The sequence below is a fragment of the Saccopteryx leptura genome, chromosome 12 (assembly GCF_036850995.1).
Source record: "Saccopteryx leptura isolate mSacLep1 chromosome 12, mSacLep1_pri_phased_curated, whole genome shotgun sequence".
Lineage (NCBI taxonomy): Eukaryota > Metazoa > Chordata > Mammalia > Chiroptera > Emballonuridae > Saccopteryx > Saccopteryx leptura.
Window position 1 is genome coordinate 4,479,348 of NC_089514.1, and position 27,134 is coordinate 4,506,481.

A 27,134-nucleotide genomic window follows, 5' to 3' on the forward strand; every position below is an offset into this window, starting at 1 on the left:
CGAGCCCTGTTTGACTCTTTTTTATAAAGCCTGACCGCCTGGCTTCAGCTTGGACTTGACCACCACCACCTACGACTTCCTTAGGTTTTGTTCCATAATCCTGGGACACGGATGGTTCTGTTTCTGGGATGACCAGCAACTGCAAATGCCTTGATATTCAGACAGCCCCTGTCCACTCAAACCTCAGCCTGGCTCCACGTGGCTCCACGAGACGGGGCCTACCTGCCCCTTACAGCCGTCCAAGGCCAGCTGCACTGGTCCATGACGCAGTGCCCTATGACACCTGCTTCCTGGCTTTGCTCTCAGCCATGGCTCCCAAAGTTCCTTGCTTTACTGCACGCTTTCGATACGTTTCAGGATATAAGGATGAATCACTACAGGCAGAGAAAGCACGATTAACACACATTTCAGAAAGGTGGACGCTCACCAGCATCCACACATCAAACATAAGAAACAGAAAAACAACAACAAACCCAGAGAGAACTCTGTAGTCTGAGTCATCACCTATCACAGGCTAATGGCCGCTGCGTGGCTCTTTCTTGCGCTTGTTATAATTTGGGATAAATAAGGAGGTGATGACATTTCTGTTCGGCAGCTAAAATAAATCAGACTCTCTACTGCTACCCATGATCTTCGCACAAATTGGTATTCAGCTACTACTGCACAGGGTGAACAGATCAGGTGAGATAAAACTCAAACAGTACAATGATTCCTGGTCACACTGGCAGAATCCACGCAGACGGGATGTGGCGCTGTGCCCCGCACCCCGGGGCCTCTCACGCCTCCACGAGCATCAGCTCACCCGCAGGTAACCGCGGCGCCTGGGCTCCACGCTGCGCGGCAGACTCAGCGGCCGGGCTGCCACGCGAGAGTGTGCCTCTCCCGACGAGTTCCCGGTGACGTGCAGGCCGCAGGGGGACCATGTGTGCGCAGTGTGGACGCTGACCCGGGGTCAGGCGGAGGACGGGGAAGCACCCCGGGGTGGCGTTTATCACCTTCGAAAAAGTGTCTCTAAGTCAGGCGCTCCGATTCTTGTCAGACGGGTTTAGGAAGTTAAGCCTGATCATAGGAAAAATTCTAAAATACTGATTTTTTTAAAGGGAAGAAAATAATACATGCAACTGTGGTTTCGTGGCTATTTTAACAGAGGTGCTCTGTGGGAAGCTTAAGATGTAGCAGCTTCATTAGCATTATCCAGTGTTGCTATGGGGACCAGCTGGGGAGGAACCATCAGTACACAAGAAATGACAAGAGGGGAATTGACGAATTAAAGGAAAAACCCCCAAACCGTACCATTTCTGAGTCTGTAAAAGCTAAGTCACAATGCCTGTTTTCTGGCATTTATATAAATTAAGGGGTCCATTCTCCTTTAACAAGGAGATGCAGCCACACACAGACCTGTCCATCTCTAGAAGATGAACAACCCCTTGCGCAGATCAGGGGGGAGGCACACGGAAGCTCTTGGGAAGGAGGAGAGGAGAGGGGCCTGGCGGGCTGTACACACACAGGACGCGGGCTGTACACACACAGGACGCGGGGCTGCACACACACAGGACGCGGGGCTGCACACACACGGGACGCGGGCTGTACACACACGGGACGCGGGGCTGTACACACACGGGACGCGGGCTGTACACACACGGGACGCGGGCTGCACACACACGGGACACGGGGCTGCACACACACGGGACGCGGGCTGCACACACACGGGACGCGGGGCTGCACACACACGGGACGCGGGGCTGCACACACACGGGACGCGGGCTGTACACACACGGGACGCGGGCGGCCCCAGGCTCGGTCACGTGCAGGGACCAGCATGTGGCCTCACTGCATCCGGCTCTGCACCGTGTGGGAGACAGGCGCGGGCGGGCAGGTGTGACAGCTCTGGGGACCGCGGAAGGGAGGGCCCAGGAGGGTGGCCTGCTCCCAGTGTCTCTCCCAGGCGGCTAGGAGGAGACAGAGAGGAGAGGACCGGATAACTGAGAGTGAGCCCCCCTCCTCTCCTCCAGTCAGCTTCCCCCAGCTCCTGAGCTGAGACCCAGGCCCTGTGTCCTCTTCCCCACAGGATCTCAGCTTCCCCCGCTCAGGCGCACGGCCTGCCTGCTCCCCGCCTGGACCCCTCACTGGGCTCCCGGGTGCCGGGCTCTCTCTCTCCTTCGCGTTCCTCGTTGCCCCCTGCCTCTCTTTAAATCCTGCCCAGCCTGCCCAGCAGCTCATGAGCGTGTGCAGAGCCTGCCGAGAGCTCCCCCTCCATGGGGGGCCCGCAGTGGGCTTCCCTTCCTCTCCTCTACCCCCTGTTCTGTGCTAAATGTCCTCAGGTGCCTTATCTGTGAGCCAGGTGCCTCAGACCCCAAGGCGCCCTGCAGGGGGTGAAGGGACCACAGCAGGGTGCTCCCTGGGGCCCCGCCCCCATCTTTAACCCAGGAGGCCTGGCTTTTAGGGGTATTACATCCTGCTCACAACAGTGAGGGCTATTTCAAAATGAATAGGAAGCAATAAAATATCCTCTCATTTTTGTGAGCAGGGTACATTGAGATTTTGTGTGGGACGATTTGGAAAAGTTCCATCACTTCAGAAACGTTGGAGGAATCCTGCTCTATCATCTGCCACGTCATCTGTCACTCAGTCACTGCCCCTGGCGAGCGTGCCCCTGGCGATGGTGCTCTGGGGAAGTTCTGTCTCCTGAACGCCCCGGAACTCCCTTCATATTTGTTTCTCTCTCCTTCCCTCTGCTCTCTGAAAAGGGGTGCACTCTGTCGGCTGATTCATTTTTAAATGCGTTTTGCAAATGATCTGATAAAATTCGTGCTGAGGTGAGATGCATTGCTCTGCCTCTCCGAAGGGTCCCTGACCTCGCATTTAAATCACCCTGAGCAGTGGGGAAATGGGTTTCTGAGCACAGGGCTCCGAGGAAAGGGGGCCTTTCCAGTGCCCCTCGAAACAGGCCACCTAAACCCCAGTGACTCGAAGACCGCCCAGCTGTGGGGCACAGCTGACTCCTGAGTCCCACTCATGCCTCGCGGTTACGGAACGTTTTGAACCCGGATGCACAAACATTGGACCGTCTGTTCCGCTGAGTGGCAGGCGCTGCAGAGACCCCTTGTTTCTCTTTCTCCTTATTCAGGACACACACAGCGAACACGCCCTGCACTGCTGCGGCCGCTCCCTGAGGTCACAACTACGTTTGCGATGCACAAGGTGAGCTTATTGCAATTACGGACAGACAGGGCCCCTAAGTGGAACCCTGGACTGAGACTGGAGTCCCTCTGTCACCACAGAGCGCGGCTGGTCTTTACGCGTCTCCTACAAGGGCGCGTGACGGGAACGGGCCGGCCGGCCACGCTGTTCCCGGGGCCTGCGCAGCAGCGACCTGGGCTTCCCTGGTCAGTGAGGAAACAGCACAGCCATGTCTCCGGCGAGCAGGTGCCTCGCACAAAGATGCTCGGTGTTTCCAGGAGGAAACCCCGCTGCCAGGGTCCTGCCATGTCCTCGGCCAGAGACCCGCCTGGACCCTGGGCCACAGTGGGCACCCACTGCTTCCGCCTCCTGACCTCCAGAGAGCGGGTGGACAGCAGCCCCAGGTGTGCGGGCACAGGCCTGGGGTCCCAGCGTGCTGGCTGTGTACGGCCGAGTCCCGGCCGTGAGCGCCAGCAGGACCCGACGGCCTCAGCTCCCCAGGTTCTGAAGGTCAGCGTGTGAGTGCCCGGAGGAGCCAAGCCCCAGAAGAACAGGTCCCCAGCACCGACCAGGGCGTCGCAGGAGTCCGGCCGGCCCCTGGGGACAGGACGATGAGTGAAGCGTGGCTCTGTCCTGGGGGAAGCCACGGGGAAGCAGCCTGCACACAGGAACCCCGTGTGGTCGACACGTGGTGTCCGGGACATGGGCTGGCTGGCAGGTGTCCCCGAGAAGGCACATCGTGAGGGTGAGCGTGGCCGCGGTGTGTTCACAGAGGGGCGTGGCAGGAGGGGGCTGCCTGAAGGCCGTGCTGCTCGGCATTCACCATCAAGTGTCAGGTAGAGTAAACCTTGGTCCCTGGTAGAAATGTAATCGAGAATTCTGCAGTGAGCTTTTCTTCTCAACCAAATAATTAACATCTGAGATGGACGAAGTGGAGAACTTCCATGGAGACTGGCATTCTTGTTGCTAAAATTAGGTGGAGTGTATGTTTCTAACACGGGCAAACTGGATGCATATAGTCCAGTGCCACTAAAGGCAATTTCTTTTTTTTTTTTTTTTGTATTTTTCTGAAGCTAGAAACGGGGAGAGACAGACAGACTCCCGCATGCGCCGGACCGGGATCCACCCTGCATGCCCACCAGGGGCGACGCTCTGCCCACCAGGGGGTGATGCTCTGCCCCTCCGGGGCGTTGCTCTGTTGCGACCAGAGCCACTCTAGTGCCTGAGGCAGAGGCCAAGGAGCCATCCCCAGCGCCCGGGCCATCTTTGCTCCAATGGAGCCTTGGCTGCTGGAGGGGAAGAGAGAGAGAGGAAGGAGAGGGGGAGGGGTGGAGAAGCAGATGGGCGCTTCCCCTGTGTGCCCTGGCCGGGAATCAAACCCGGGACCTCTGCACGCCAGGCCGATGCTCTACCACTGAGCCAACCGGCCAGGGCCTAAAGGCAATTTCTAATGACACTTGCCCCCCAACTTCCTTCTGTCATGGGGACTGGCTCATCAAGGAAAGGTGATGTCTGAGGTTTGGATGCTCTGGGCACTGGCTGTTATGAACTGTCCAAGGGTTGGATTGTGTCCCCACAAAAGACACATCGTAGTCCTAACCTCTAATGCCTTGAGTATGACCTTGTTTGGAAACAGGGTCTTTACGGAGTTAATCAAGTTAAAATGAGATCATTTCAGATCTGCATACAACGTGTCTGGTGTCCTTATATTATACAAGGGGAACCAGGACACGGGGAGGAATGGGCAGGTGACAGCAGAGGTCAGCACGATGCCCTGACAAGTGGGGACATGGCCACCACGGCCCACAAACCCCCGGGGGGCGGGCGGTAAGGAACAGATCATCGCCATGGCCGCCGACACCAGGAGCTCAGACCACCTGCCTGCAGAACCGAGGCACGCCCCTTGTCACCCAGGCTGTGGTCCTGCTACGGTGCTGCAGCCAACCAGCACCCGCGTGTGCAGCCGCGCCTCCTTGTCACCCAGGCTGTGGTCCTGCTAGGGCGCTGCAGCCAACCGGCACCCGCGTGTGCAGCCGCGCCTCCCTCGTGACCGCTGGGAAGGGCCAGGGGCCCGGAGGCCCCAGCGAGCCCAGGCTCCTCCTCCTTCTCCTCCTGCCCCGCCTTCTGCCTGAGTGAGGCCCCAGGGAGCCCAGGCCCCTCCCCCTCCCCTCTTGCCTCACCTTCTGCCTGAGTGAGGCCCCAGGGAGCCCAGGCTCCTCCTCCCTCCCTCCTGCCCCACCTTCTGCCTGAGTGAGGCCCCGGCGAGCCTAGGCTCCTCCTCCCTCCCCTCCTGCCCCACCTTCTGCCTGAGTGAGGACCCAGGAAGGGAGGAGCGCTGGGGCTCAGGCGCTGTCGGGGTCCCAGCGCAGGGGTGTCGGGGTCACCGAGAGGCACAAAGACCGCACAACCCAGGGCCAGGGCCTGGAGGCAGAGTGGTCGCCAGCAGACCTGCCAGCCAGGACGGTGACACGTTTCTGAAGAGAAGGCTGGAAAAGGGAAGTGCTTGGAAAAAAATTGTTTTGGACACCGTAAATGGAATCACTTATTCAGAAGACATAATCTGGGCTCTCGTGTGCCAGGGCCCAGGTAGTCAAAGTAGAGATAAAATAACAGGATTTGTGCTATTTTTCTGACGTAATTGTGGGTAAACACATTATGTTCCATTTGTGAAAATCAGTTACGATTATCTTCTGAAATTTCTTTCTAGTCACATAATGGCGCACTAGAAGGCTTTAAATGACAAAATCACAAAATGATGTTTAATGCACATATCAAGGTTATAAATAGAAAATGTAGACCAATGGTTTAAGAAATGGCATCTAATCACATGAACATAAGTTGTAAAGATACTTTAATGAAATTAACTAGGCAACTAGATGACTTTATAAACACAGCGATCACCAGGTCTCTCACCAGAAAGAGTAATAAAGGAGACCACGTGCACACATGTCACAGCCAGCCACTGGGGTAGGGAGAACGCCTCTGTCGCTCTGTATTCTAGCTCCCTGTGTGCATAAATTCACGTGTAGTGCTTTCTGCTTTAATGCTAAGGAAGTGTAAGTCACAGGCTCCTGGAATGCCCATGGGCCTAACCTGATGAACAGAAGTGTATTGTGATCTAAAATTACAGCAACAGCAAGAACGACTTTGAACCTGAAGAGGCAGCATCCACAGAGAAACCAGAAGGCAGAGCGCTGCTACAGGACACACAGGTAAGACAGAGACACCAACACCTGTGTGTTCCCGCCCGGCTGCACCCGCACCCAGGTCGCAGGAAACGCATCTCATTCGCACAGAGACCCCTTTGTAGAGGGTCAATGTTTCTAACTTGTCTTTGGGGGCTCTAATCTACAATATGAGATTGTGCTTAATTTCAGACGCGGTGCGTGAACTGACCGTTGGTGAAAGAGGATTTGCAGCATTTTGAGGGTCGCCGAGCTTGGGCTATTTACCGCAGCGCTCACAACCCTTCTGGCTTTTAACTCTAAAACTTATCTCCAAGTGCACACACGGGTGCTTCCCTGACCCTGCCTCACCAGGAAATTCCCTCTTCTCCTGTGCTTTGTACTTGCATGTTCAGCTCCGGAAGGAAGAAGCAGAGGTTACTGAGTCCAGACTCTTAAAGGTTAGCAGGGACCTGGAACGGTTTCTAACTGACTCATCCCCTGAACACCAGAGAAAACTAAAGCCCAGAAGAACTCGGACATCGCCTGCCCGAGTCAGTACCCGGGTCTCGCACAATCAAAGAAACAGCCTGAAAACAGCCCGTTGAAACAGATTTCAACTGATAACTTATGTGCTAATGAAAAGGGTTCCTCTGGTATTCGTCTTTCTTGGATGTGGTCTGATGCTCGGCAGCTAAGTCAGGAAAATCTTGAAACAGAAGAACCGAGCTGGAGGTCCCACACTTGAGTGATTTCGAAACTTCCTGGAAAGCTTTAGTAGTCGTGATTATGACAGGGTGGTCCTGGCTTAAGAAAAGAGCAACACGGATGGATGGAAGAGAACTGTGAAGCTGGAAACAAATCCTCACTTTCACGGTCAGTTGACTTTAACAAGGATGCTAAGACAGTCACTGATGTCTTGGACATCAACAGACTTTCAGACAAAGTATGGACACCTGATGTTCCTACGCAGAAGAAAACATCTGAACCGCTTCCTTACACTGGCCACCAAATTAACTGAAAATGTTCTTCATTCAAAGCAGAGCGACTTCAGACAGACATCAGCGAGAGGACCTGGGCTGTGAGAGCCACCCTGCACTAAGAGTAAGGGACACAGGGGTCCCAGCGCCCCTGCTGCTGCTGAAACCTGTGGTGACCTCAGCTTTCTGCCTCCCTTGCTCATCTGTTAGATACGTGCCGCTGAGGTGAGACCATGAGACCCAGTGTGGGACGGTGCTCTGAAAACCTGTCTCACTGTGGGTGTGGGCAGGCTGGCGGAGGGGAGGAGGGGAGGAGGAGGAGGAATAATGAGGAGGAAGAGGAGGAGGAGGGAGGAGGAGGAACAGGAGGAAGAGGAGGAAGAGGGGAGGAGGAGGAGGAAGAGGAGGAGGAGGAGGAGGAGGAGGAGGGAGGAGGAAGAGGAGGGAAGGGAAGAGGAGGAGGAGAAGGAGGAGGAGGAGGGAGGAGGAAGAGGAGGGAAGGGAAGAGGAGGAGGAGGAGAAGGAGGAGGAAGAGGGAGGAGGAGGAGGAGGAATGAGGAGGAGGAGGAAGAGGAATGAGGAGGAGGAGGAACAGGAGGAAGAGGAGGAAGAGGGGAGGAGGAGGAGGAAGAGGAGGAGGAGGAGAAGGAGGAGGAGGAGGGAGGAGGAGGAGGCAGAGGGGAGGAGGAGGAGGAGGAGAAGGAGGAGGAGGAGGGAGGAGGAAGAGGAGGGAAGGGAAGAGGAGGAGAAAGAGGAGGAGGAGGAGGAGGAAGAGGAGGAGGAGGAGGAGGAACAGGAGGAAGAGGAGGGAAGGGAAGAGGAGGAGGAGGAGAAGGAGGAGGAGGAGGGAGGAGGAGGAGGCAGAGGGGAGGAGGAGGAGGAGGAGGAGAAGGAGGAGGAGGAGGAGGAGGAACAGGAGGAAGAGGAGGGAAGGGAAGAGGAGGAGGAGGCACAGGAGGAGGAGGAGGAGGAAGAGGAGGAGGGAGGAGGAGGAACAGGAGAAAGAGGAGGAGGAGGAGGGAGGCAGAGGGGAGGAAGAGAGGAGGAGGAGGAGGAGGAAGAGGAGGCGGAGGGGAGCCTGTGTCGTGGGCTCTGTGAGGACTGCGTGCCAGCAGCTGAGAGGCAGGGAGTGAGGAGATGGAACCAGGTGCCCAGCGTCAGCCCGGGACAGACAGCGCACACGTGTCTAATCCCACCCGGGGCAAGTGTCCAATCAGGAGTGATGTCAACATTGCTCACTGAGAATCTGAGCACAGACTCTGACAGGCACGTGTGCTGTAGTCACAGTCCTCACACGGGAGCCAGAATCCGACACTGACGTGGAACTGAAGCCCGAGGCCGGGGACGCTGGGCCACCTTTCTGGGGAGGGAGGAAGTCAGCGAGAGTGCTTCTCGGAAAAGACGGGGGTCACGTCTGGAGTGCGTCACGTCTGAAGGAACAAGAAGGGAGAAGGTATTCCGGGCATGGAGAACATACGAGCTCGGGTTAGACTGCTTAGAACACGATCAGCTTGCTCAAAGTAAGCAGAGGTCATGGAAACGGACTATTCAAGTGACTGTGGGCTTTTGGAGCCACCAGCCACCACTCTGAAGACACAAGGTGCCCCAGGGACCACCAACAGAACTGCGGTGCAGGCAGGCTGCCTGTCTCCCTACAGTCTTCCGTGGCCACCGCAGAAAACATGTGGCAGGTGACCGCGCTAACCAGAGAAGTGCTAGTCCGAGTCGGGCCACTCAGCGCCAGGGCCCGAGGGGTCTGGAGGACAGGACTCCCGGACGGCAGAGTGTCCACCCTGCCACCAACCATGTCAGAGGACCGCTCTGTGCCAGTCTCCCAGCGGACACCTCTCAGGTGGCCGCACGAGGACTGTCCTGTCGTCTACCTGGCACCCAGTCCTTTTTGTCCAGTTCTTGTTGGCGTCCCTTGAGACTTTAATCCCGATCACACTGACTCCTAATCCCCTCTTAACCCCAGATCTCATTACTCACGTTTAGCGTCGTCTGTCTGGTCTTTGATACAGACACCCGCACAAAGCCTTTCAAATCACTTTAGTGAAGAGGGAAAACAAATGTGTGTTTTTTGGTGGCAGTCCCTGGACACCACTGCCCTCTTCGCCAAGGGAGCTAATTGGAGAAAACAGCAGAATACTATAAACTGGTACCAATCTTCTTTCCTAATGAGGTGGAAACTACTATTTTGTCTATTTTCTGAAATAATAGACTAGACCCCCCCTTTCTGGCCTGCGTCATTGCCTATTTCAAGCACATACACTTGATATGAGGAAGGGATACGTAAGTTGTACACGCATCAATGGAAAAACCCTTTGAATTTGAAAGGTCCTGTGTTGTTCTTGCTCACAATGCGCTATGTAAAATAGTGCCCTACCGACGTCGGCTTGTTTCGGGAATGAAAGATGTCATACATAATCAAGAAAATGTACAGAAAAACAGTAAAAAACACTCACAGGCAATGAAGTAATCTCCTGTATTAATAAACTATCAAAGTGGAAAACCCCCCACAAAAAACAAACCCAGGGTGATGGTGAGATGGGAAGGAGCCAAAAACAATCTGAAAAATTGCAATTTGGACCAGATGGCATTCGTCGGAGACTTCAAAGTGAACTGAGCTGCTCAGGGGGGAAAAACATGCAGCTTATCATCAAGAAGTGCTATGCTAGAAAACTAAGTACCTCTGAAGACTGGGGAGGGGCGACCTTGGGCTCCCCAGCTGTGCTAGAGGAGAACAAAACAGAGCGTGTCAGTTTCCACCAGCAGGAGCACCTGCAACACACGGGCTCCCGTCCTGGGTCGTCGGACCGAACTTCACTCCAGACGATGCATCAACACTTTAAAATTATTATACACACACACACACACACACACACACACACAATTTTAATGATGCACAATCACTGCCCCTCGCACATGACTCAGGGCCTTGTCTGAAAGCTTTTATGGTTTGCACAGAACCTGGAGCTTAACTGGGGTGTTTGGTAAGACTGCACGGGCTGAAACAAAAACCCGGACCTGCGGGCGTCTAGGGCCACGTGAATTATGGAGAGGATGCCAGTTAGGAAGTTTCTGAGACATAAAATGTACGTTTAAAAATTTACTTTCATCTAGAAAATAAAACTTAGAAGTGCAGAGTTGCACATGAACATGTCCAGGAAGCACTCAACACATAGGCCCAGCTCCCCACCTGTGCCTCTCACCCTTCCAGGGTAAGGGTGCCCCCCTGTGGAGGGGCCTGGGAGCAGGAACCTGGGTGGGCTGCAGGGAGCCCTGCGTGCGAGGTGCTCTCACCTGGGGCTTCCGCTCCCGGGCGCAGAGAGCCCACGGCCGGTGTGGCCGCGGGAGGCTCCGTGAGGGCTCACACACTCGGGAAGTCTTGCTCAGCCTGGCGTCCAGTGTGGACCACACAGGAACACGCTCTAGTCATGAGGGTCTCCGACCTACCAGCCCTGCACGGGAAGAAGGAGGATTCTTTGTGTCTTAGCTGAGGAAACAGGGTCAGGGACTGTGACTTATAGTCACACAACGAATATGCGCCTTCTGTCTGCGAGTTCAGTGTGCTTTGTGCTACATTATAGTCTCAATCTCAAAACAAGACCCAACGATACAAGGTGTCTCAGGTGTACAACACGATGCCCCTCGTCTGTACACACTGCAGCGCGCTCTCCACCCGGAGTCCGGCCCCCTCAACCCTTTGCGCCCCCACCCCCGAACCCCCAATCTGTTGTCTGTATCTATGAGTTTGTTCTTGTTCTGTTTTGTCCGTTTGTTTCTTTTTTTTATTTCATATTCCACACAAGTGGCATCATACGCTTTTTGTCTTCTTCCGTCTGACTTTTTTCATTTTGCATACTACGCTCCAGCTCCATCCATGCTGTCACCATGATGATACGTCGTTTTTTTTTAAGGCCAAGAAGTCTAACGTTGTGTGTGTGTGTGCATATAACTATAAAACTACATCTTCTTTATCTGTTCACTGGTCAGTGGACACAGAGGTGGCTTCCATATCGTGGCTATCTGAATAAACTGCAGTGAGCACAGGGGTGTACCTATCTTTTCGAATTAGTGTGTTCATATTCTCTACCTACGTTTCCAGCAGAGGGAGAGCTGGGTCACATGGTGACTCTAAATGCCCGGAGGGAGCGCCATGCCGATTTCCACCGCGGCTGCACGGGCGGACCGTCCCACCAGCCCCGCCCAGCACTCCCCTCTCTCCACATCCTCGCCAACACTTGCTGTTTCCCGTCTTTCTGATAATCCCCATCCTAACATTAAAACCACATTTAGTGTGAGAATCCCAGAGATGGAGGCCAGCCAGTTGGCTCTCCATACTGCCAGCTAGAAGTGAATAACAATGGTCCCATAAATCATTTCTAAGCTGTTTGAAAAAAACCTTCACTAAATAATCCCAACACCCGTTACAGATTTTCCACCAAAGAAATGCCTGGATTCATCATTTCAATAATAAACAGTAAGTCCGAAACTCTGACATTCCTGACAGGGATGCCACATGCAGACAGTTAAAACCTACATTCTTGAAGCCAATGGAAGCTGAGAGAAGAAGGTGAATTAAATTTTTATAACCTTAAATAATGCATTAAATAGCTAGGGTTACCTGACCGAATAAGAAGCACAGACTGGAGTGTCTGGAACAGCCGGTCAGGAACTGACGACTTAGGAAGCTTCCCCTGTATGTTGTTCAGTTTTCCACTCTTAGCTCAAATACACTACAGAAGAGACACACTGGAATAAAGAAAAGGCGCCGATTTGAAGAGTGAGATGTCTCATATTCTGTTGAAGTGGTAGGTTTTGTAATATACACGAATATTTATTTCAGTGTTACCTTAGGCATTCTCAGAAGCACCCTGGCTCTCTGGAGAAAATGGGACACAGTCTCCCCGGAGGGGGAACAGAGAGTTGTGCCTGTTGTTTTACCCTGTGCTTAATACTCTGTACGTGTTTCCCCTCTGAGGGCAGAAGTGAAAGCCGGAGAGCTCCACAGGTGAGACAGTGGCTACCTGGACAGTCACCGGGTGAACGACCTCTTCCACAAGCTGTTCCCAGCATTTAACTCCGCATTTGCCAACTATTTGATCATGAGACCCTTTGTGAAAAAAGATACGATAACACTTTTCTGTCCTGTAACTCCATGGAGTCCTGGAACACTGTCCTTGCTAAATTTCTATGAGCCCACCCACTGTCGTCTCAGCGGTGAGGACAGCCAAGGAGAACACGGGTTTCTGTGAAAACGCCTCAAGGCAGGACAGCAAGTAAACGAACTTCTTTTCAGCCCAGTGCTTCAAGGCTTGCTTCATTTTTTTTTAGTTAGGCCCCAAGAACGTGTCAATTCGTCTAATTGGAAGTAATCTGGGTTTTACGTAGTGAAAGGGAAACAGGATTGTGCTCTATTTGTAGCAAGAACTGGGACGACAGCCCTAGGAATATCACGTGAACAGGAGGGAAATTACTAACGTTACAATTTAATCTGTTCTGTCCGTGAACCCGGAGCTATTTCACAAGGAAAAAGATCAAGAACAGGAATCTCCCTCTGAGGCATCAAATTCCCTGTAGGCTAGGGGCCGTGAAGAAAAGAAGGGTGTTATCACTTTATACTTGAGAATTGTGTTACAACTGGCTGATTATTCAGGATTAATGAGTGCAGGGTTAGGAGTTCAGCGGCCAGATGAGCTAAGGTAATGAGCTGCATGGAGCCAATTCGGCCAGTTGGCACGGCAGGGGTCCCCACGCCCACCATGGCTGGCGCTGCCCCAGCAGGGGACCCTCTCACCAGTGGTGGCAGCTCCGTGTCAGCCCACTCTTCGTGGCCTCATCTCCGCTGGGTCTCAGATGCTGGTCGCTGGGCTCACGACTAATCTCTTGGATCCAAGGCCCCCTTGTAGTCCTCTCTAGTAACTGAGTCCTTGACTTGTCACCCTGACTCCACAAGCTGTCCGACACAGACCACGTCCCTCTGAATGAGTTTCTCTAAGCCTCTCAGGGACTCTGGTCCTGTCCCCAAGTTCCAGTTGACTTGTGGCTGTGTCCCTGCTGCTGACAGACTCTCTCTGCGACCAGACTGACTCGGGTCCCTTCTGAACTCCTTTCTTGGCTGGGCCCTTCCAGACCTGCATCGCTCAGTTTTGTCAGTTTAGGGAAAACCCCCACCTTCCGTACCTGATGGGGTCCCTCCTCCTCGGCCACCCCCCAGGTGGGACCTTAGGGCCCTGGCTGGCCTCCAGCAACTCTCTTACCAGGTCTGTGTGGCCAGAGTCCCCGGGCTTCCTCCTGGTCATTTCCTACGGTGCTCTGCACCCCCGCCCCCCCCACCAGGTTAGACTACTCTCCCCTTCCTTGTATTTGTGACCGAGCCAAGTTCTACACGGGGGTCTCTTTCCCTCTGTGCTCTGCGCCCCCCCCCCCACCAGGTTAGACTACTCTCCCCTTCCTTGTATTTGTAACTGAGCCAAGTTCTACACGGGGGTCTCTTTCCCTCTGTGCTCTGCGGCCCCCCCCCCCCACCAGGTTAGACTACTCTCCCCTTCCTTGTATTTGTAACCAAGCCAAGTTCTACACAGGGGTCTCTTTCCCTCTGTGCTCTGCCCCCCCCCCGCCCTGCCCCCCCCAGGTTAGACTACTCTCCCCTTCCTTGTATTTGTAACCAAGCCAAGTTCTACACGGGGGTCTCTTTCCCTCTGTGCTCTGCGCCCCGCCCTGCCCCCCCCCCCCAGGTTAGACTACTCTCCCCTTCCTTGTATTTGTAAGGAGCCAAGTTCTACACGGGGGTCTCTTTCCCTCTGTTACAGCAGTTCCCAAATACAGTGTTTCTCAAGTCTCAGTCCCATCAACAGCTCCGTCAGCTTTGCACTGTTGATTAAAAGCAGAGAGGAGAGAGGAGAGGGTCAGAGGGGACACACCCTAACGATCTGCCCCGCTCCTCCGGACTCGAGGACCGTCGGAGTCTACGGTGGTGGTCCTCCCTCTACACACCTGACCTGTGGCACCCACATGGGCAGCTGACCCTCAAGCGCCTGCCAGGATACATGTTCTTGTTTTTGCACGGACTCTGGGGTGGGTATGCTGTGGGCTCCCTAGCTGTAAACCCACCGTCACCTCCTTTAATTGACATTTGAAACATGCAGTCATCAGAGGGACGTTCAAACAAGTGAATTCTCTCACTGACAAACCAGGAAACCTCAGCACAAATGCGAGGAACTTCTCTACAATCACAGTCAGTCAGAAGCAGAAGCGAGATGAAAACCCAGATAAAAACCAGCTCTGAGCAGTGCCCTGGAGAAGCGACTCCCGTTCCCGGGGACCAGGAGTGTTGCCGGCCTTCCTGGGGGCGCACAGGCACTAGCTCTCAGAGACGGCCGGCCATTAGCTGTTTGTGAGAAACTCCAATAAGCTTCCCACTCTCCCGTGCCCTGCCCCCCTCTGCTGGTGGAAATCAGTTGTATGGCGCTAAAGCAAAAGACTGACTGTTCTGTTACAAGTCAGCAACAGTTGCAGCTATTAATTGCTTTGTAATGGTAATTACAATTAGCGGATACAAGTTATTTTCTTTTCTAATTGGCTATTACGGAATAGCAGCTTGTTACATAACAGAAAATTGTGTCAAATAAATAAACACAATTGCAATTCTGAGGGGTTTCTCTTAAAAAACAAATCCATGTTTTCTGGATAAAACTACTAACAAAATTTAGAGCCTCTTTAATCACTCCGGGAAGCGTTTACCTTTCAATTAAGAAAAACACGAAATGAGGACAGTGCTAAGGAAACCAGGAGACAGGGCATGCATTTCCTTTCTTTAAAAAATAAACACATAAAAGCTGTACTAGGTTGGGCTCCTCAGTCAGTACATACAAATGACAGATTCAGATGTAGCCACTTCTTCCCACAGTGGGACACGGAACCGGACAGGGCTCTGCAGTCAGCTCTGGTCACATCCCAGGGCTGAGCCCCACCACCCACGTTCAAACGTCCCCAGTCAAATGCATCACAATTTCTCAAAACTGCTTCCTTGATCACCTTTGGGTCGAGGAGGTCAGTAGAACAGACTTGTTTCGGTAAGAGACGGCAGTTCTTCAAGGAACTGTCAGCGAAATGCCCACCATTCAGAGCCCGGATGAGCTTATTAAATAAATCATAGCAAAACTGAACCCTGACTTTGTGGCAAAGTTCCTCAAGACCAGCGACCAGAATAAAGAGTCAGCTGCTGGAGACAGCAGTTAACGTGTGTGCACTGCTTATTTCTATACGCCCGTGGACTTAGGTTCAGGAGAAAGCGTCATTTTTAGTCTATGAATCCGACCAACATCAAAGTCAGTGGAGGGAAGTCTGCAGATCTTCAGGGTGGGAGTGTGAGTGTGTGAGTGTGAGTGTGCGCTGTGGAGGGCGTGCTGCTCCCTGCATGATGGAAGGCCGATGTCAACACAGTGAGAAGTGAATGTCAACGCAGCGTCTGACATGCCAAGTCCTCCCAGATTCCTCAGCAGAAGGCTGGCTGTGAAGCCGGAGAGACCCAATCGGAGCGCAGTGCTCAGAACCGTCGCTGGTATCGCCGCTGGTACACATGCCATAGGGACGCCTGTACTATGACTGACACGGTCACTGCTTGTCGAAGACCACGATGCTCTCTCACCTCACGGGTCCTCCCAACAGCCCAGCGAGACGGACAGATGGTCACCACCCCTTTAACGGGGCAGAGACGGAGCCTCGCAGGTTGATGAGCTTGCCAGTGGCTGGTGAGTGACCAGGGTGTGACCCCAGGCTGGCCTGACCTCTATGTACACGTGTGCTCTAGGCGTACTGCTTTTCTGAGGGAAGAGTAGCGTCAGAACAGGTTCGTGGTTAAGGAAGGTCTGTTTCAGACTTCCCCCAATGGAGCTGAGTTAGAGACACCCGTATAACAGTAACGAGGACACAAGTTCTCCTGTCGTTACTGTGTGCCCCATGCTAGCTACTCCTGGCATCAGTTTCCTCGGGCCGCTGGGAGGACAAAACCAAACAGGGCTAATAAAAGTCTTTCATACAGTACTTGGCACCAGATACTGCTCAACAGGTCTTAGCCAGCAGCAGCCTCACTGTTATAACACTTCCTTTAGAGCAGGCGTCCCCAAACTACGCATGCGGCCCCCTGAGGCCATTTATCCGGCCACCCACCGCACTTCCGGAAGGGGCACCTCTTTTATTGGTGGTCAGTGAGAGGAGCACTGTATGTGGTGGCCCTCCAATGGTCTGAGGGACAGTGAACTGGCCCCCTGTGTAAAAAGTTTGGGGACCCCTGCTTTAGAGTATCTCCTCTTAATACCCTACAAGCTGGGCCCTGTTTACACTTAGAGGAAAATTATAAAGGGCGCTCTGGAGGAGGCCCCTTCAGAGCCTAATATCAAAGCCACCAGACTAGGTTTCTATAAGTCTTTTTCTTCCATGACATCCTCCGCCTGCACCTTGTGAGGCCATGCCGGTATGCAAGACCATCCGAGCTTCTTGCTGACTGAGTGTGTGCCTGTGTGGGGAGCTGGGAGCTGGGCAGGAGCGCAGCCCTGGGGAGGAGTGACAAAGGGTACAGACACAATACAGAAGGGCTTTCGGAGCACATAGTTGCAATTCTAGTGTGGAGACCAACAGACACTCCGACAACCCCCGAATTCCATGGATGCATGGGCAGCCTGAACGGTTATCACCACATTCCTAAGCTTCCCCGGGGCTACACCACGCCTCAGACGGCTTCCTGAGTGAACGCAGAACCAGGGCAGGCAGCTTGCCGTCCACTCAGGCATATCTTCAGAGTGACGGCAACCACTATTTATTGAGGTCCAGCTTCATCAAAGGGGACATGCTGGGGTTTCCTGGTCACCCTCACTCTGCAAAGTAGGTACTGTGTCTACACTTTCATAAATGTCACAGCACGTGCAACAAACTCATGCCACACAGCTACTAAATGTCAGAGCTGAAATTCAAACACAGTTCTTCCCAGATAGGGCCTCCTCCTCTTTCCAGCGTCCCGCCCGGTCCGAGACTGGACTTGGGCGTGAGAGCTGGGAAGAAGAGGCCGCCCTGGAAAACTGGACGGAGGGACACACGTTTCAGGTCTCGGAGCAGTTCGTTCGGATCTGACGTCTTCTTTCAATCACTGTCTGCACAACAGTAAAACTTCACTTAAAAAAAAAAAAAAAGAGAGAGCGGAGACACTGCTAAACGCTGACTGGTGACCACGCACACAACACCGCCTTCCCGAGGACGTGCTGTACCAGTGGGCGCGCGTAACTGTCACAGGCACAGACTAGCTACTTGGTGTTTAGTTCCATTTCAATTCCTCTGCTCGAGACAGCTGCCACTGTAACTACTCTGAATGAATTTCACAGGGCGCGACACGCAGCTCGATCGGCGCTGGGTGTATGAAAGGGAAACAAGACCACTCTTGTCCCCAGGAAGTTCGCAGTCGACAGGGCGGACGGAGCTGCCAACAGATACCGCCAGTCTGAGACTGCGAGTGACACTCGGAGGTTTGGGAAGGGGGGCAGGGTGGCTGGAGACGGGGCTGGAAGGGAAAGTGAGACCCTCGATGCCACGCCAAGAATTTGAACCTAATCACACAACACTAAGAGCTCCACTGGAGACCTGACGTGAAGAACCACGGATACTTTCTCATTCTGGAACGTGGATTAGAGGAAGGGAAATGAAGTCAGGGAGAGCAAGAGGAAGGATCTGAAATTTCGGGCCCCGGCTAGACTTCAGTGTTGGTCAAACACTCATGAGACAGTGATGGTTCCGACCAAGGTTTTGATCCCGAGAGCACGGGCCGGGGCCGACGCAGGGAGGGTGAGGGTTAGGAACAGAACAGTGGCGAAAGAGACGGCCAGGAAGAACAGATTCCAAAGGTTATTTCAGGCACAGAAAAATAAGACACGGCACCTGATCAGATTCGGGACCCGAGGGCAAGATAGGCATCAGGGATGCTTCCTCGGTTTCCAGCTGAGCCTGGATGCCGTTTATCAAAACAGGAAACACAAGACTGAGGAGCTGACACCACCTGCTGCCCCCATTCTTTCAGAGACATCACAGATGAGTTAATAAAGTCCCCAGAGGCAAGGCATTATCTAGCCAGTAGCGTTGCCCTGAGCATCCCCCACTGGGTATGCGTTTGCTGGGGAAAAGCTGACTCTCAGAATTCCGCAACAAGGGGGCACAGCATCTCAGTCACAAAAAAATGTCCTAGCTGTACGGTCAGTTAATAAACTATAGATACGCCACCTTACTGCCTTCTAATTCAAAACAGCAAAAGAAAAAGAAATACCAATAACACACCCCAAGTGTGAGGAATGTTGAGTCTATTTACCCCCTCTTCTTAATTCTTGGGGACAACATGAAATCCTAGTTATGTTCACAGGTATGAAAAGCAGTGTCCTGCGAGACCAGGGACTTCCCTGGAGAGGATGGAGCCTCCGGAAGTCCGGCCGACCCAGGGAAGGTGCGGTCCCTGCCTGCACTCTGCCCAGTGTCTCAGTCCCTGCCTGCACTCTGCCCAGTGTCTCAGTCCCTGCCTGCACTCTGCCCAGTGTCTCGTGCTGGTGGAGATCTCGCAGGATTGCAAGGATTTCTCTAAAGACTCCCCAGTCCCTTCTGTTCCAGATATTAAACACAGATTGGCATTTTAATTAAAGCTAGAGGAAAACCTCTTTAAAGAGGCAGTATTAAAAAAAAAATTAATGATTTTATGGGGAAAAACATACTTGATAACCTAAGCAGTTGCTTAACTTTCAAAGCCATTATATCCACCCACAGTGTGTATCATTTTGCAGGTTTTGAGAAGAACTGGATAAAGTCTCAGAATGATGCATAGGTTACAAAGGGGATTTTTAATGACACTTTACCTCCTAAGAACGACATAAAAAGTAACCAGTAAGCTCCCCCACAGACTGTTAGAAATTAGCCAGATCTCTAAGCAGTTCTGAGCCAGTGCAAGGAGGTAATTTATTTCTTTTTTGTTACAGAGGCTGTAAATTCACCGCTGCTCAATACTTTGGGGGAAAAACAAATTGGAACCTAAAATAAAGATTTCTATCAGTTACTCAGTTCTATCTACCAGTCATTTAAACGTTGGTCCTGGATTGATTTCCTCACAGCTGGTGAGGATACTGGGAAAGGACACTCATATGACTGGTGGGAAGGTACACTGATACCTTTTGAGGGGAAGATCTGGCATCCACCGAAATTGTCAACATGTGTAACCTCTGACTCAGCAATTTGTGAGGAACTACACACCTACTGGCCAAGGACATGCACATAACGCCGTCCACTACATCACTGCTGAAGCGCTAAAGCCCCACTACGGACTCACGAATAAGGGAATGGGGAAAGTAGGGCACATCCACATTATGGAGTATGGCGAGGACAGTCCTTTAAAAGAAGGAAGCAACAAATGTAACCATAGGAAGAGTGTCCATAATAGATCGTTGGGAAAAGGAAGAGTGTTGGGCAAATAAGTTTGTAAGATGTGATTTTTATGCTCACTTTGTTAAAAATGGCCACTGCCCACATAAATTGCACTGCCAGATGAAACTGCTAATCACCTTCCTCCTTGGGAAGGGGCTTTGTTATGCTAATGTGAGCTGGAGGAGGGGTCTTTCCACCAAGAAAAGTTTTGTGTGGAAGAAGGAGAGGAAGAAAGAGGCCAAGATGGCGGGGTGCTGAAGGAGAAGCCAGTTTGTGCTGAGAGTAAGAAGCCGTTGTTGGCAGATGGGGAAACAGAGGAGGCTGAGCTGGTGGGGGCCTTTGATTCTAGGAAAACCCAGATGTGTCAGTAGCTTTGTGAGCGCTGGATGCGTGGGTTTTGGTGCCCTGTGTGTTTGTGTTGACTCGCTGGCCGGGTGCGAGGCTAGAATAAAGGAATGGCCCACCAGTTTTCAGCTCCGCTGTGTCTCTACTGTCTGTCCGAATCTAACGTGAACCTACAACTCCTGGGCCCACAGAAGAGTGTAGCTCTTTGATCTTCCCGAGAATGATCCCTATTTATTTTTTAAAACTCAGAGCCGCTAAGATGTGTGACATACAGGAACATGTCAGAGACGGCACACGCCATGCCGTTCCCAGGTTACTTTGGGACTAAGTGGTGGAGAAACTTTCACCTTTTCCTTACACACACATCTGACCGGTTTGAAATGCTTGCGACAAAAATTTCTATCATTTAAAAGCAACTAATGATTTTTAATTGTCCGTCAATGTTTTTGAAAGGAACACCCTATTTTCTTTTTTTTAAAAAATGAGTTAATCTTTGAGATACATTCATCAAAGATTCCATCTTTTGACTGTACACTGAGAGCCCCCTGGAACGGGCGGAGAATCAGGAAATGTTAACAGTCTGTTACCATCAGATTAACAGCCGATTGTGGGGCCAACCCAACGATGGGCTGTTTTAGGGAGTGGGTATAACTCAGTATCTATCTAGCTCAGGAGGGGGCACAGAGTTCTTTGTAGAGGTGCTGAGATGATTGCAGGACCAGGTACTGATATTGCTGGGAAGCAGGTGCTCTTCTCTGCACTGCTCAGATAAAAACCTAAGACAACATTCCAGCTGACACACGAAAGCAGTAACAACGAAAGGACAAAAAATACCCGTCATCGAGGGCTGAGAACCAAATTGAAGCCCCAAAGCACGTCCATCATACATAAAGAGGTAGCTTGCTGTGACAAATTACCTATCAGGGCCAAGAAAGGGGGAGTGTGTGTGTGTGTGGTGGGGGATAGACCACAGATAAAAGATTGGGGCCAGGAATTCTAATGACAAGCCCCCCGCAGCTTTCAAAGTTTGGGTTTTGATCTCTACAGTGGTTCAGAGGACAACTTGAAAGTCAGGGAGAAGCAAAGCAGCTGTGTGATTTTCCATAACCACCTTCAGATCTTCTCTGAAGTCACGAGTGGAGACGACCACTTCCTTTCCTCTCTTCTCTAAGGATCTCGCCGGGGGGAGATCGCCCCCGACTCCCCATTCCGGCCTGAACACCTGGGGCCCGTCAGCGAGCGGCGGGGAGGCCGGGAGGGGCGCGCACAACCTCCTCCAGCGGCCGCTCCTGCTGACCCCTGGTGATCTCTGCACCCTGGACAGCAGAGGCCAACGTGCAACCGGAAATCAGCCACGGTCCCAACAGAACTTATCCGCCGAGGCCGAACCGAGCAAATAGAGGCGGGGCCGGGTGGAGGGGGGGCTCATCCCAGAGGGATGACAGCGCGCGAGCCGACCTGGTCGGACCCACACCCGCTCTGCAGCGAAAGCAAAGCTGGAAGCTCCAGACGCGCACGGGGCCTCCCGGTCCCCAGACGGCCCGCACCTCTCAGCCGGGCTCGTGGCACCCTCCCTCCCAGGTGTCCGCCCGGCGGCCAGCAGCATCGCGGCCCGAGAGAAAGGCGCAGACCACCTGCACCTGGCGGGCGCCGCACTCACCCTCGTTACTGACAACCCCCGCGCCGCTGCGATCGCCGTCGGCGTCCTCCTCCCCTCCGCTAGCAGCCCCGTGGGCCCTGGGAGCCGCCATTGCGCGTCGACAGGAAAAGGGAGGGCCTTGGGGGCGGGCGGGGACGGCAGGAGCCAATGCAAACGCGACTGGAGGCGCACTCCCCGCCCACGTCAGGCCGTCACGCTCTGGCATGGCAATCAAAATCTAAATCCCCGCCCTCAACAGCTTTTGCCACGCCCCCCGTCGGGATGGCCTGTCCGTAAACTACACTTCCCAGCGTGCCACGGGGGCGCTGGGCAGGGAGGGCTGGAGCAGGCGCCGGCGGGCGGGGGTGCGCCCGCGAGTGCCCCGGCGTGTTCGCTTAGTTCAGTGAATCAGAACAATGACTGCGCCGCCGGGTCGCCGGGAGCGCGTCGGAGGACTGTGAGCAGCCGCCGCCGGCAGAGCGGCGGGCGGCGCAGCCCGGGCCGCGCGGTGTCAACGCCGGGCTCGGGAGCCCGCAGCGCAGAGCAGCGCCCGCAGCCGCGCGGGGCCCCCGGCTCCGGCGCTGCAGCGCTCGGCGGCGGCCGTGCATTGTTGTGAGCCGGCCGGGGGGCGCGGGGCCGCCAGCGCCCGCCGACCCGAGCCCCGCGCAGCCATGTGGATACCCACGGAGCACGAGAAATACGGCGTGGGTGAGTCTCCGCGGGGCCAACTTTCCCGCGGCGCGGGCCGAGCGGGGGCGCCCGCCGCGTCCTTGCCCCCGCGTCCCTCGCGCTGCCCGGCGGCGGACGCCTCTTCCTCGGCTCGCGGTGCGCGGCCGGGCTGCGGGGGCCCCGGGCCGGGCGGTCAGCGCCGGGGTCCGGCCCCCCGCGCCGCCCCGGGCGCTGCCTGCGGAGTTCCGAGTGGCGGCGGGGCGCGCGTGTCAAGTTGGAGGAGCAGCGGACCGCGGTCCTCGCCTTCCTTCCCGTCCCTGCGCACCCGGGCGGCGGGCGGCCACGCACCCCCGGGCTGGAGGGGGAGACGGGGCCATCGCGCAGGGAGGGCGCCCCCGGAGCCGAGGGGGCCGCGAGCGCTCCCCCTGGCTCCCGTCCCCGTCCCCGTCCCCGGAGTGCGGAGGTCCCCCCGCGCTCCGGAGCCGCTGTGACAGCCGGAGCCTCCCCCGCCCGCCTCCCTCCCGTCCCGGGTTGCGGGGCGCGGGGTCCCCAGGGGCGGGGGCGCCGCCTCCTGTCCACATCTGCGTGCCTGCGCTCTGGGGAGGGGACCGGGCTGTTTCAGCGACGTGGGTGACACTTCTGGCCACCCTGCGGGCCGGGGCGAGCGCGGTGGGGGTGGCGATGGAGGACAGCGCGGAGCGGCGCTGGGGGGCGCGGGGGCGCGGGGGCTCCGGGGACGGGGCCGCCGCTCTCGGGACGGCAGCGCCGGGGCACCGGCCTCGGCAGGAGAGGGGAACCGGGTCGCGCGCGCCGCTCCGTGCAAAGGTGAACAACAAAGGACATTAATGTTGACGGATGGATACGGGAGTCTCCCTTCCTCTCCCTCCTCCCGTTCCTCCCGTTTCGGGCCCCGATCGCAGTTCCCGTTTCTGTTGTGTGATTTCAGCTGGGTCGCCCTTGACAGTTCCTCCCTGTAGGGTTGGGACTGTTGGCGAGCCAGGCGCTCTGACCGAGCCTGCGAGCGGCCAGAGGCAATGAAAACGCCTCGGAAGATTTAAGAGAGAAAGCATTACGGATTTTACCAACAATCTTGATCGCTTATCGAGCCCCCGTCCTGCCGATGGGCGTACTTTATTTTTTAAATTGAGTCTAGTTCTAGTGATTTAGAAGACGTGGAGGTATTTATTTATGTTCTAAATTCATTGGCCTGTGATTTAAAAAAATCTGGAAAGCCTTTCCAGGGAGTCAGTCCTAGGAGATTTTATTTATTTATTTATCATTTTATTTATTTATTTATTTATTTATTTATTTATTTATTTATTTTAACAACTTCACCTAGATATGTAGGACTTCGGAATCCACTGAGAAGACTGTGGTCAAATACAGTCCTTTCCAAATTTTTATATAACCTTGCACTTAACGATTGTGATTGTGGAGAAGCAAATAAACATAGTTTGTCCTGGACCCACCTTTGGGAGGGGGTGCCCGCTGCCCCTCTCTTCAAAGTGTCAGGTTTGTGTGTGTGGGGGGGTGCTGGTAGTTATTCCTCCCCCACCCCACGACCCCCTTCCTTGCCCGGTTTTTGGGGGGTAGGTTAACTCTTGCTAGGAGAAGACATCGCTTTTGCTGAACTGGTGAGGGACCCCAGCGTCCGTCCCCCTTGTCACTGGGTTTAACGCTCCGTAAGACCGAGCACAGACCCACCCAGCAACACAGCCCTGCTTTCTGACAAGTGTGGAACCAGACAGATGACGGCTGAGGGTTATTTTCCTGATTTCTTTCCATGTCCGGTGGCAGCCAGGGGAGCTGGTATCGATCGGCTCTGCTCCCTGGCCTTTCTTTACAAGCTGCGGGCAGAGGCTGAACACACACTCTGGGATTTCCTGGACCGGCAAACCGGATGTGATCAGTCAAGTGTTTGGGGCTGCAGCAGTCTCCCGGCTTTGGGGTGGTTGTGATTTGGTTGCAGAGAAGGAGGAGGTGGCCTGGTGAGCGCGTGTTTGGGGGGGAGGAGGCTGAGCGAGAAGAGAGGTGAGAGCAGAGAGGGGTCTGCTCGTGCTCGTCAGCGCAGACAGCGTCACATGTCCAGGAACGTTAGTCATCTCTGATGATTAATTTTCGTGCATTTGGTTGTGGGGTGTTCAGCTGCATTTTTGGGATCCATCTGTTAGGCGCGCGCGTGTGTGTGTTTTGAAGATTTTGTTCAGATACTTAATGTGTAGACTTTATTTCTCACCATGGAGAGCCCTGTCTGTAGCTGTCTACACTGCAATTTGTTATTTCTTTTAAACCTTGGTTAGTGTATGTGTCTTTCTCATCTACTTTTTTATAAATACTAAAGGTTTATGGGCACAAATCTTTGGCTGATATCAGGTGTAGTAGTAATTCAGTTTCCTCATTCTTTGAACTAAATCAGTCTTTGTGACTTGGACTACCCAAAGGTTCTTGGCAAACTGTATCTTTCTACAATGATACTTCTCATTTACCATCAGTTACACAGGAGAAAATTATGTGTCTTTTTATATTTGTGTTTCAATTTCAAGCAACCCACTATAAACATGTATAAAATTACCTACATTGTATCTGGGATTGAAATTTCTTTTCAAACCCCATGTGTGGTCACTGTCTTTTCCATTTAATTGTGACTAGTCTTTAAACAGTATCTATTTAGTTAGTATCTAAGTGTTCTGATTCTAGGGACTTAGAAAGGTATAGTGATAAAGCTATAGCCCTGAGGGATAGCAAACCTTATCTCTTCAAAAACACGCTAGTAGACACAGTGATAGTCATATTTTGTCTTGTGAGGTTCTGCTTAGTCTAGGTCCTAGTCTGGATAATATTGTCAGATATGTGACCTTAGGTCAGTCACTTCACCTTTCTGGGTCCTATCCTCTTGGTCAAATGATACATAAGGCCCTTCCTTTCCTGTGCTAATTCTGTAGAGCTCTTCCAAACAAGTGCGTGTGTTTGTTGGAAAAACATCCCCATTGTGTAAAGATTGTTATGAGAAGGACACTTTGGCTGTGACCTGCCCCAGCTGGTTTTTAACTAAGATTAGAGATAAGAGCTACCTGGTAAAATGCCAGAACCCAGGGGCTGGCTGCTCACTTATTCAGTCTATTTGCTTCTCACCAGTAGGAACTCCATGGGCAGTGACTAAAGTGTTCTTGCCCGCCCCCTCACAGATTTACCCAGACCCCTCTCTGCCTCCTGTGTGCTAGCGTCTGCTGTATCTGTTCTCCCCTCCCTCCACGTGGTGGGAATTAGTCACAGAGATGGCGAAGACCACGGCAGACGTATCTCTGCATTCATTTGTTCCACAGGCATTTATTTGTACACAGCGTCCCCAGGTTGAGCCCGCCAGCCTTCCTGAGTGCACCCCTCGGGCCCGGGCAGGTGTGTGCACCTGTGAGCCTGCTTCAGCGTCCAGGGCGGACATGGGCTGGGCCGATCCGTGCGAAACCCCCAGGAGGCTGACACGAGTTTGCGCCCACCACGAGCCGACCTGAAGGTCACAGGTGTCGTTGTAAGAAGGAAGTATTCCTGCCCTCGTGTCCCTGAGTCTTCAGAAATACTCCTGTGCCCTCAGTAGGCATCTCTCTCCTTTGGAGCCTCTTGTGTTTTCGGGGAAGAGGTATTTATACCGGGTCCTCAGAATGTCTTCTCTGCAAGGAGCGCTTTCACAGCAGCGTGTGGGGGGGAGTTATGCGGGCGTGCATCTTTCCTCGTAGCCCTTTTCGTTTTCCTGGCTAGCAGCGTCTTCAAACATTTTCCATCTGTGGCACCATGATGCGTCCAGATAGCACATAAAACTAAGTCGTGGGGTGCCGCCCGGAAGCGTCGGCAGCACTTGGAGCCCGACGCAGGATCCTGAAGTGCCCGTGGGAGGAGAGGGGGTGTTTATGTCTCCGAGTAGGGCGCCATCGAAGGGCTGTGCGGACAGCGGGCGGCCGCTGATTGCCCTGGTCTGGCTTCTGCATAGGTCTCCCTCTTGGGACATTCTAAGTGTCCCCAATAACAGACACACTGCCTTTCCGATCTAGTCTCCGTTTCCTTCGCAGAGGCTGTGCGGCAGGTGCGGTGAAGGAGGTTGTAAGACGCCCAGGGAACGGTGGCTTGTCCTGCCGCCGGCTCTCCCTAGGAGCTCGCAGTCTCACCCTTACCTGGGACACGGTGCGTTCAGGCTGCTAGCAGAGCGGCACTGGGCTGTGAGTGCGTGCGGCAGGAAAACCTTCCCGTCTAAGGAGGCTCCGCCCACATGCTGTAACTGTCAAGTAATAATACAAAATTCTATAGCTGAAAACACGTGGTGAAATTATTTGAATCTACTCTCTGAAGTAGAATGAAAAGGTCCTTTTTTAAAAAAACCACAAACTGTTTATTCACTTTAGAGAGAAGAGAAAGAAAGAGGAAAAAGAGAAGTGGGGGAGGAGCAGGGAGCATCAACTCCCGTAAGTGCCTTTACCAGGCGAGCCCCGGGTTTCGAACCAGCTACTTAAGCAAGCGTGCCAGGTCGCCGCCTTATCCACTGCGCCACCACAGGTCAGGCGAGAAGGTCCATTTAAGAGATGAGGAACAACTTCCTGGAGGCTAAGCAGTTTATACTTTTAATCTTCTTGGACTCTTATCCCATCCATAATAGGAAGTAAATTTAATTTCTTGACCTGATAGATACACAAACGCCCTTAGCACTCCCCCCCCCCCCCG

General features: G+C 53.6%; 2 protein-coding genes across 7 annotated transcripts in view; one reads left to right on the top strand and one right to left on the bottom strand.

The window, feature by feature from the left end:
• Positions 1–21,890, bottom strand: part of ZNF277 (zinc finger protein 277) — an 80,154-nt gene extending 58,264 nt beyond the window's left edge. Inside the window, exon 1 of one of the 3 annotated variants that reach the window (XM_066354076.1) lies at positions 21,780–21,890. Coding sequence is in view for 1 of the 3 variants with exons in the window: in XM_066354075.1 (XP_066210172.1) it covers positions 21,780–21,870 (91 nt within the window). In the remaining 2 variants the exon portion in view is untranslated. The remainder of the gene's footprint in view (positions 1–21,779) is intronic. The other 2 variants (XM_066354075.1, XM_066354077.1) reach the window with 2 other exon arrangements.
• Positions 21,891–22,106: 216 nt separating this feature from the next.
• Positions 22,107–27,134, top strand: part of DOCK4 (dedicator of cytokinesis 4) — a 353,243-nt gene continuing 348,215 nt past the window's right edge. For all 4 annotated transcript variants that reach the window (XM_066354464.1, XM_066354467.1, XM_066354466.1 and 1 more), the window contains exon 1: positions 22,107–22,466. In XM_066354464.1, coding sequence (XP_066210561.1) covers positions 22,430–22,466 — 37 coding nt within the window. In that variant the 5' untranslated portion in view covers positions 22,107–22,429. The remainder of the gene's footprint in view (positions 22,467–27,134) is intronic.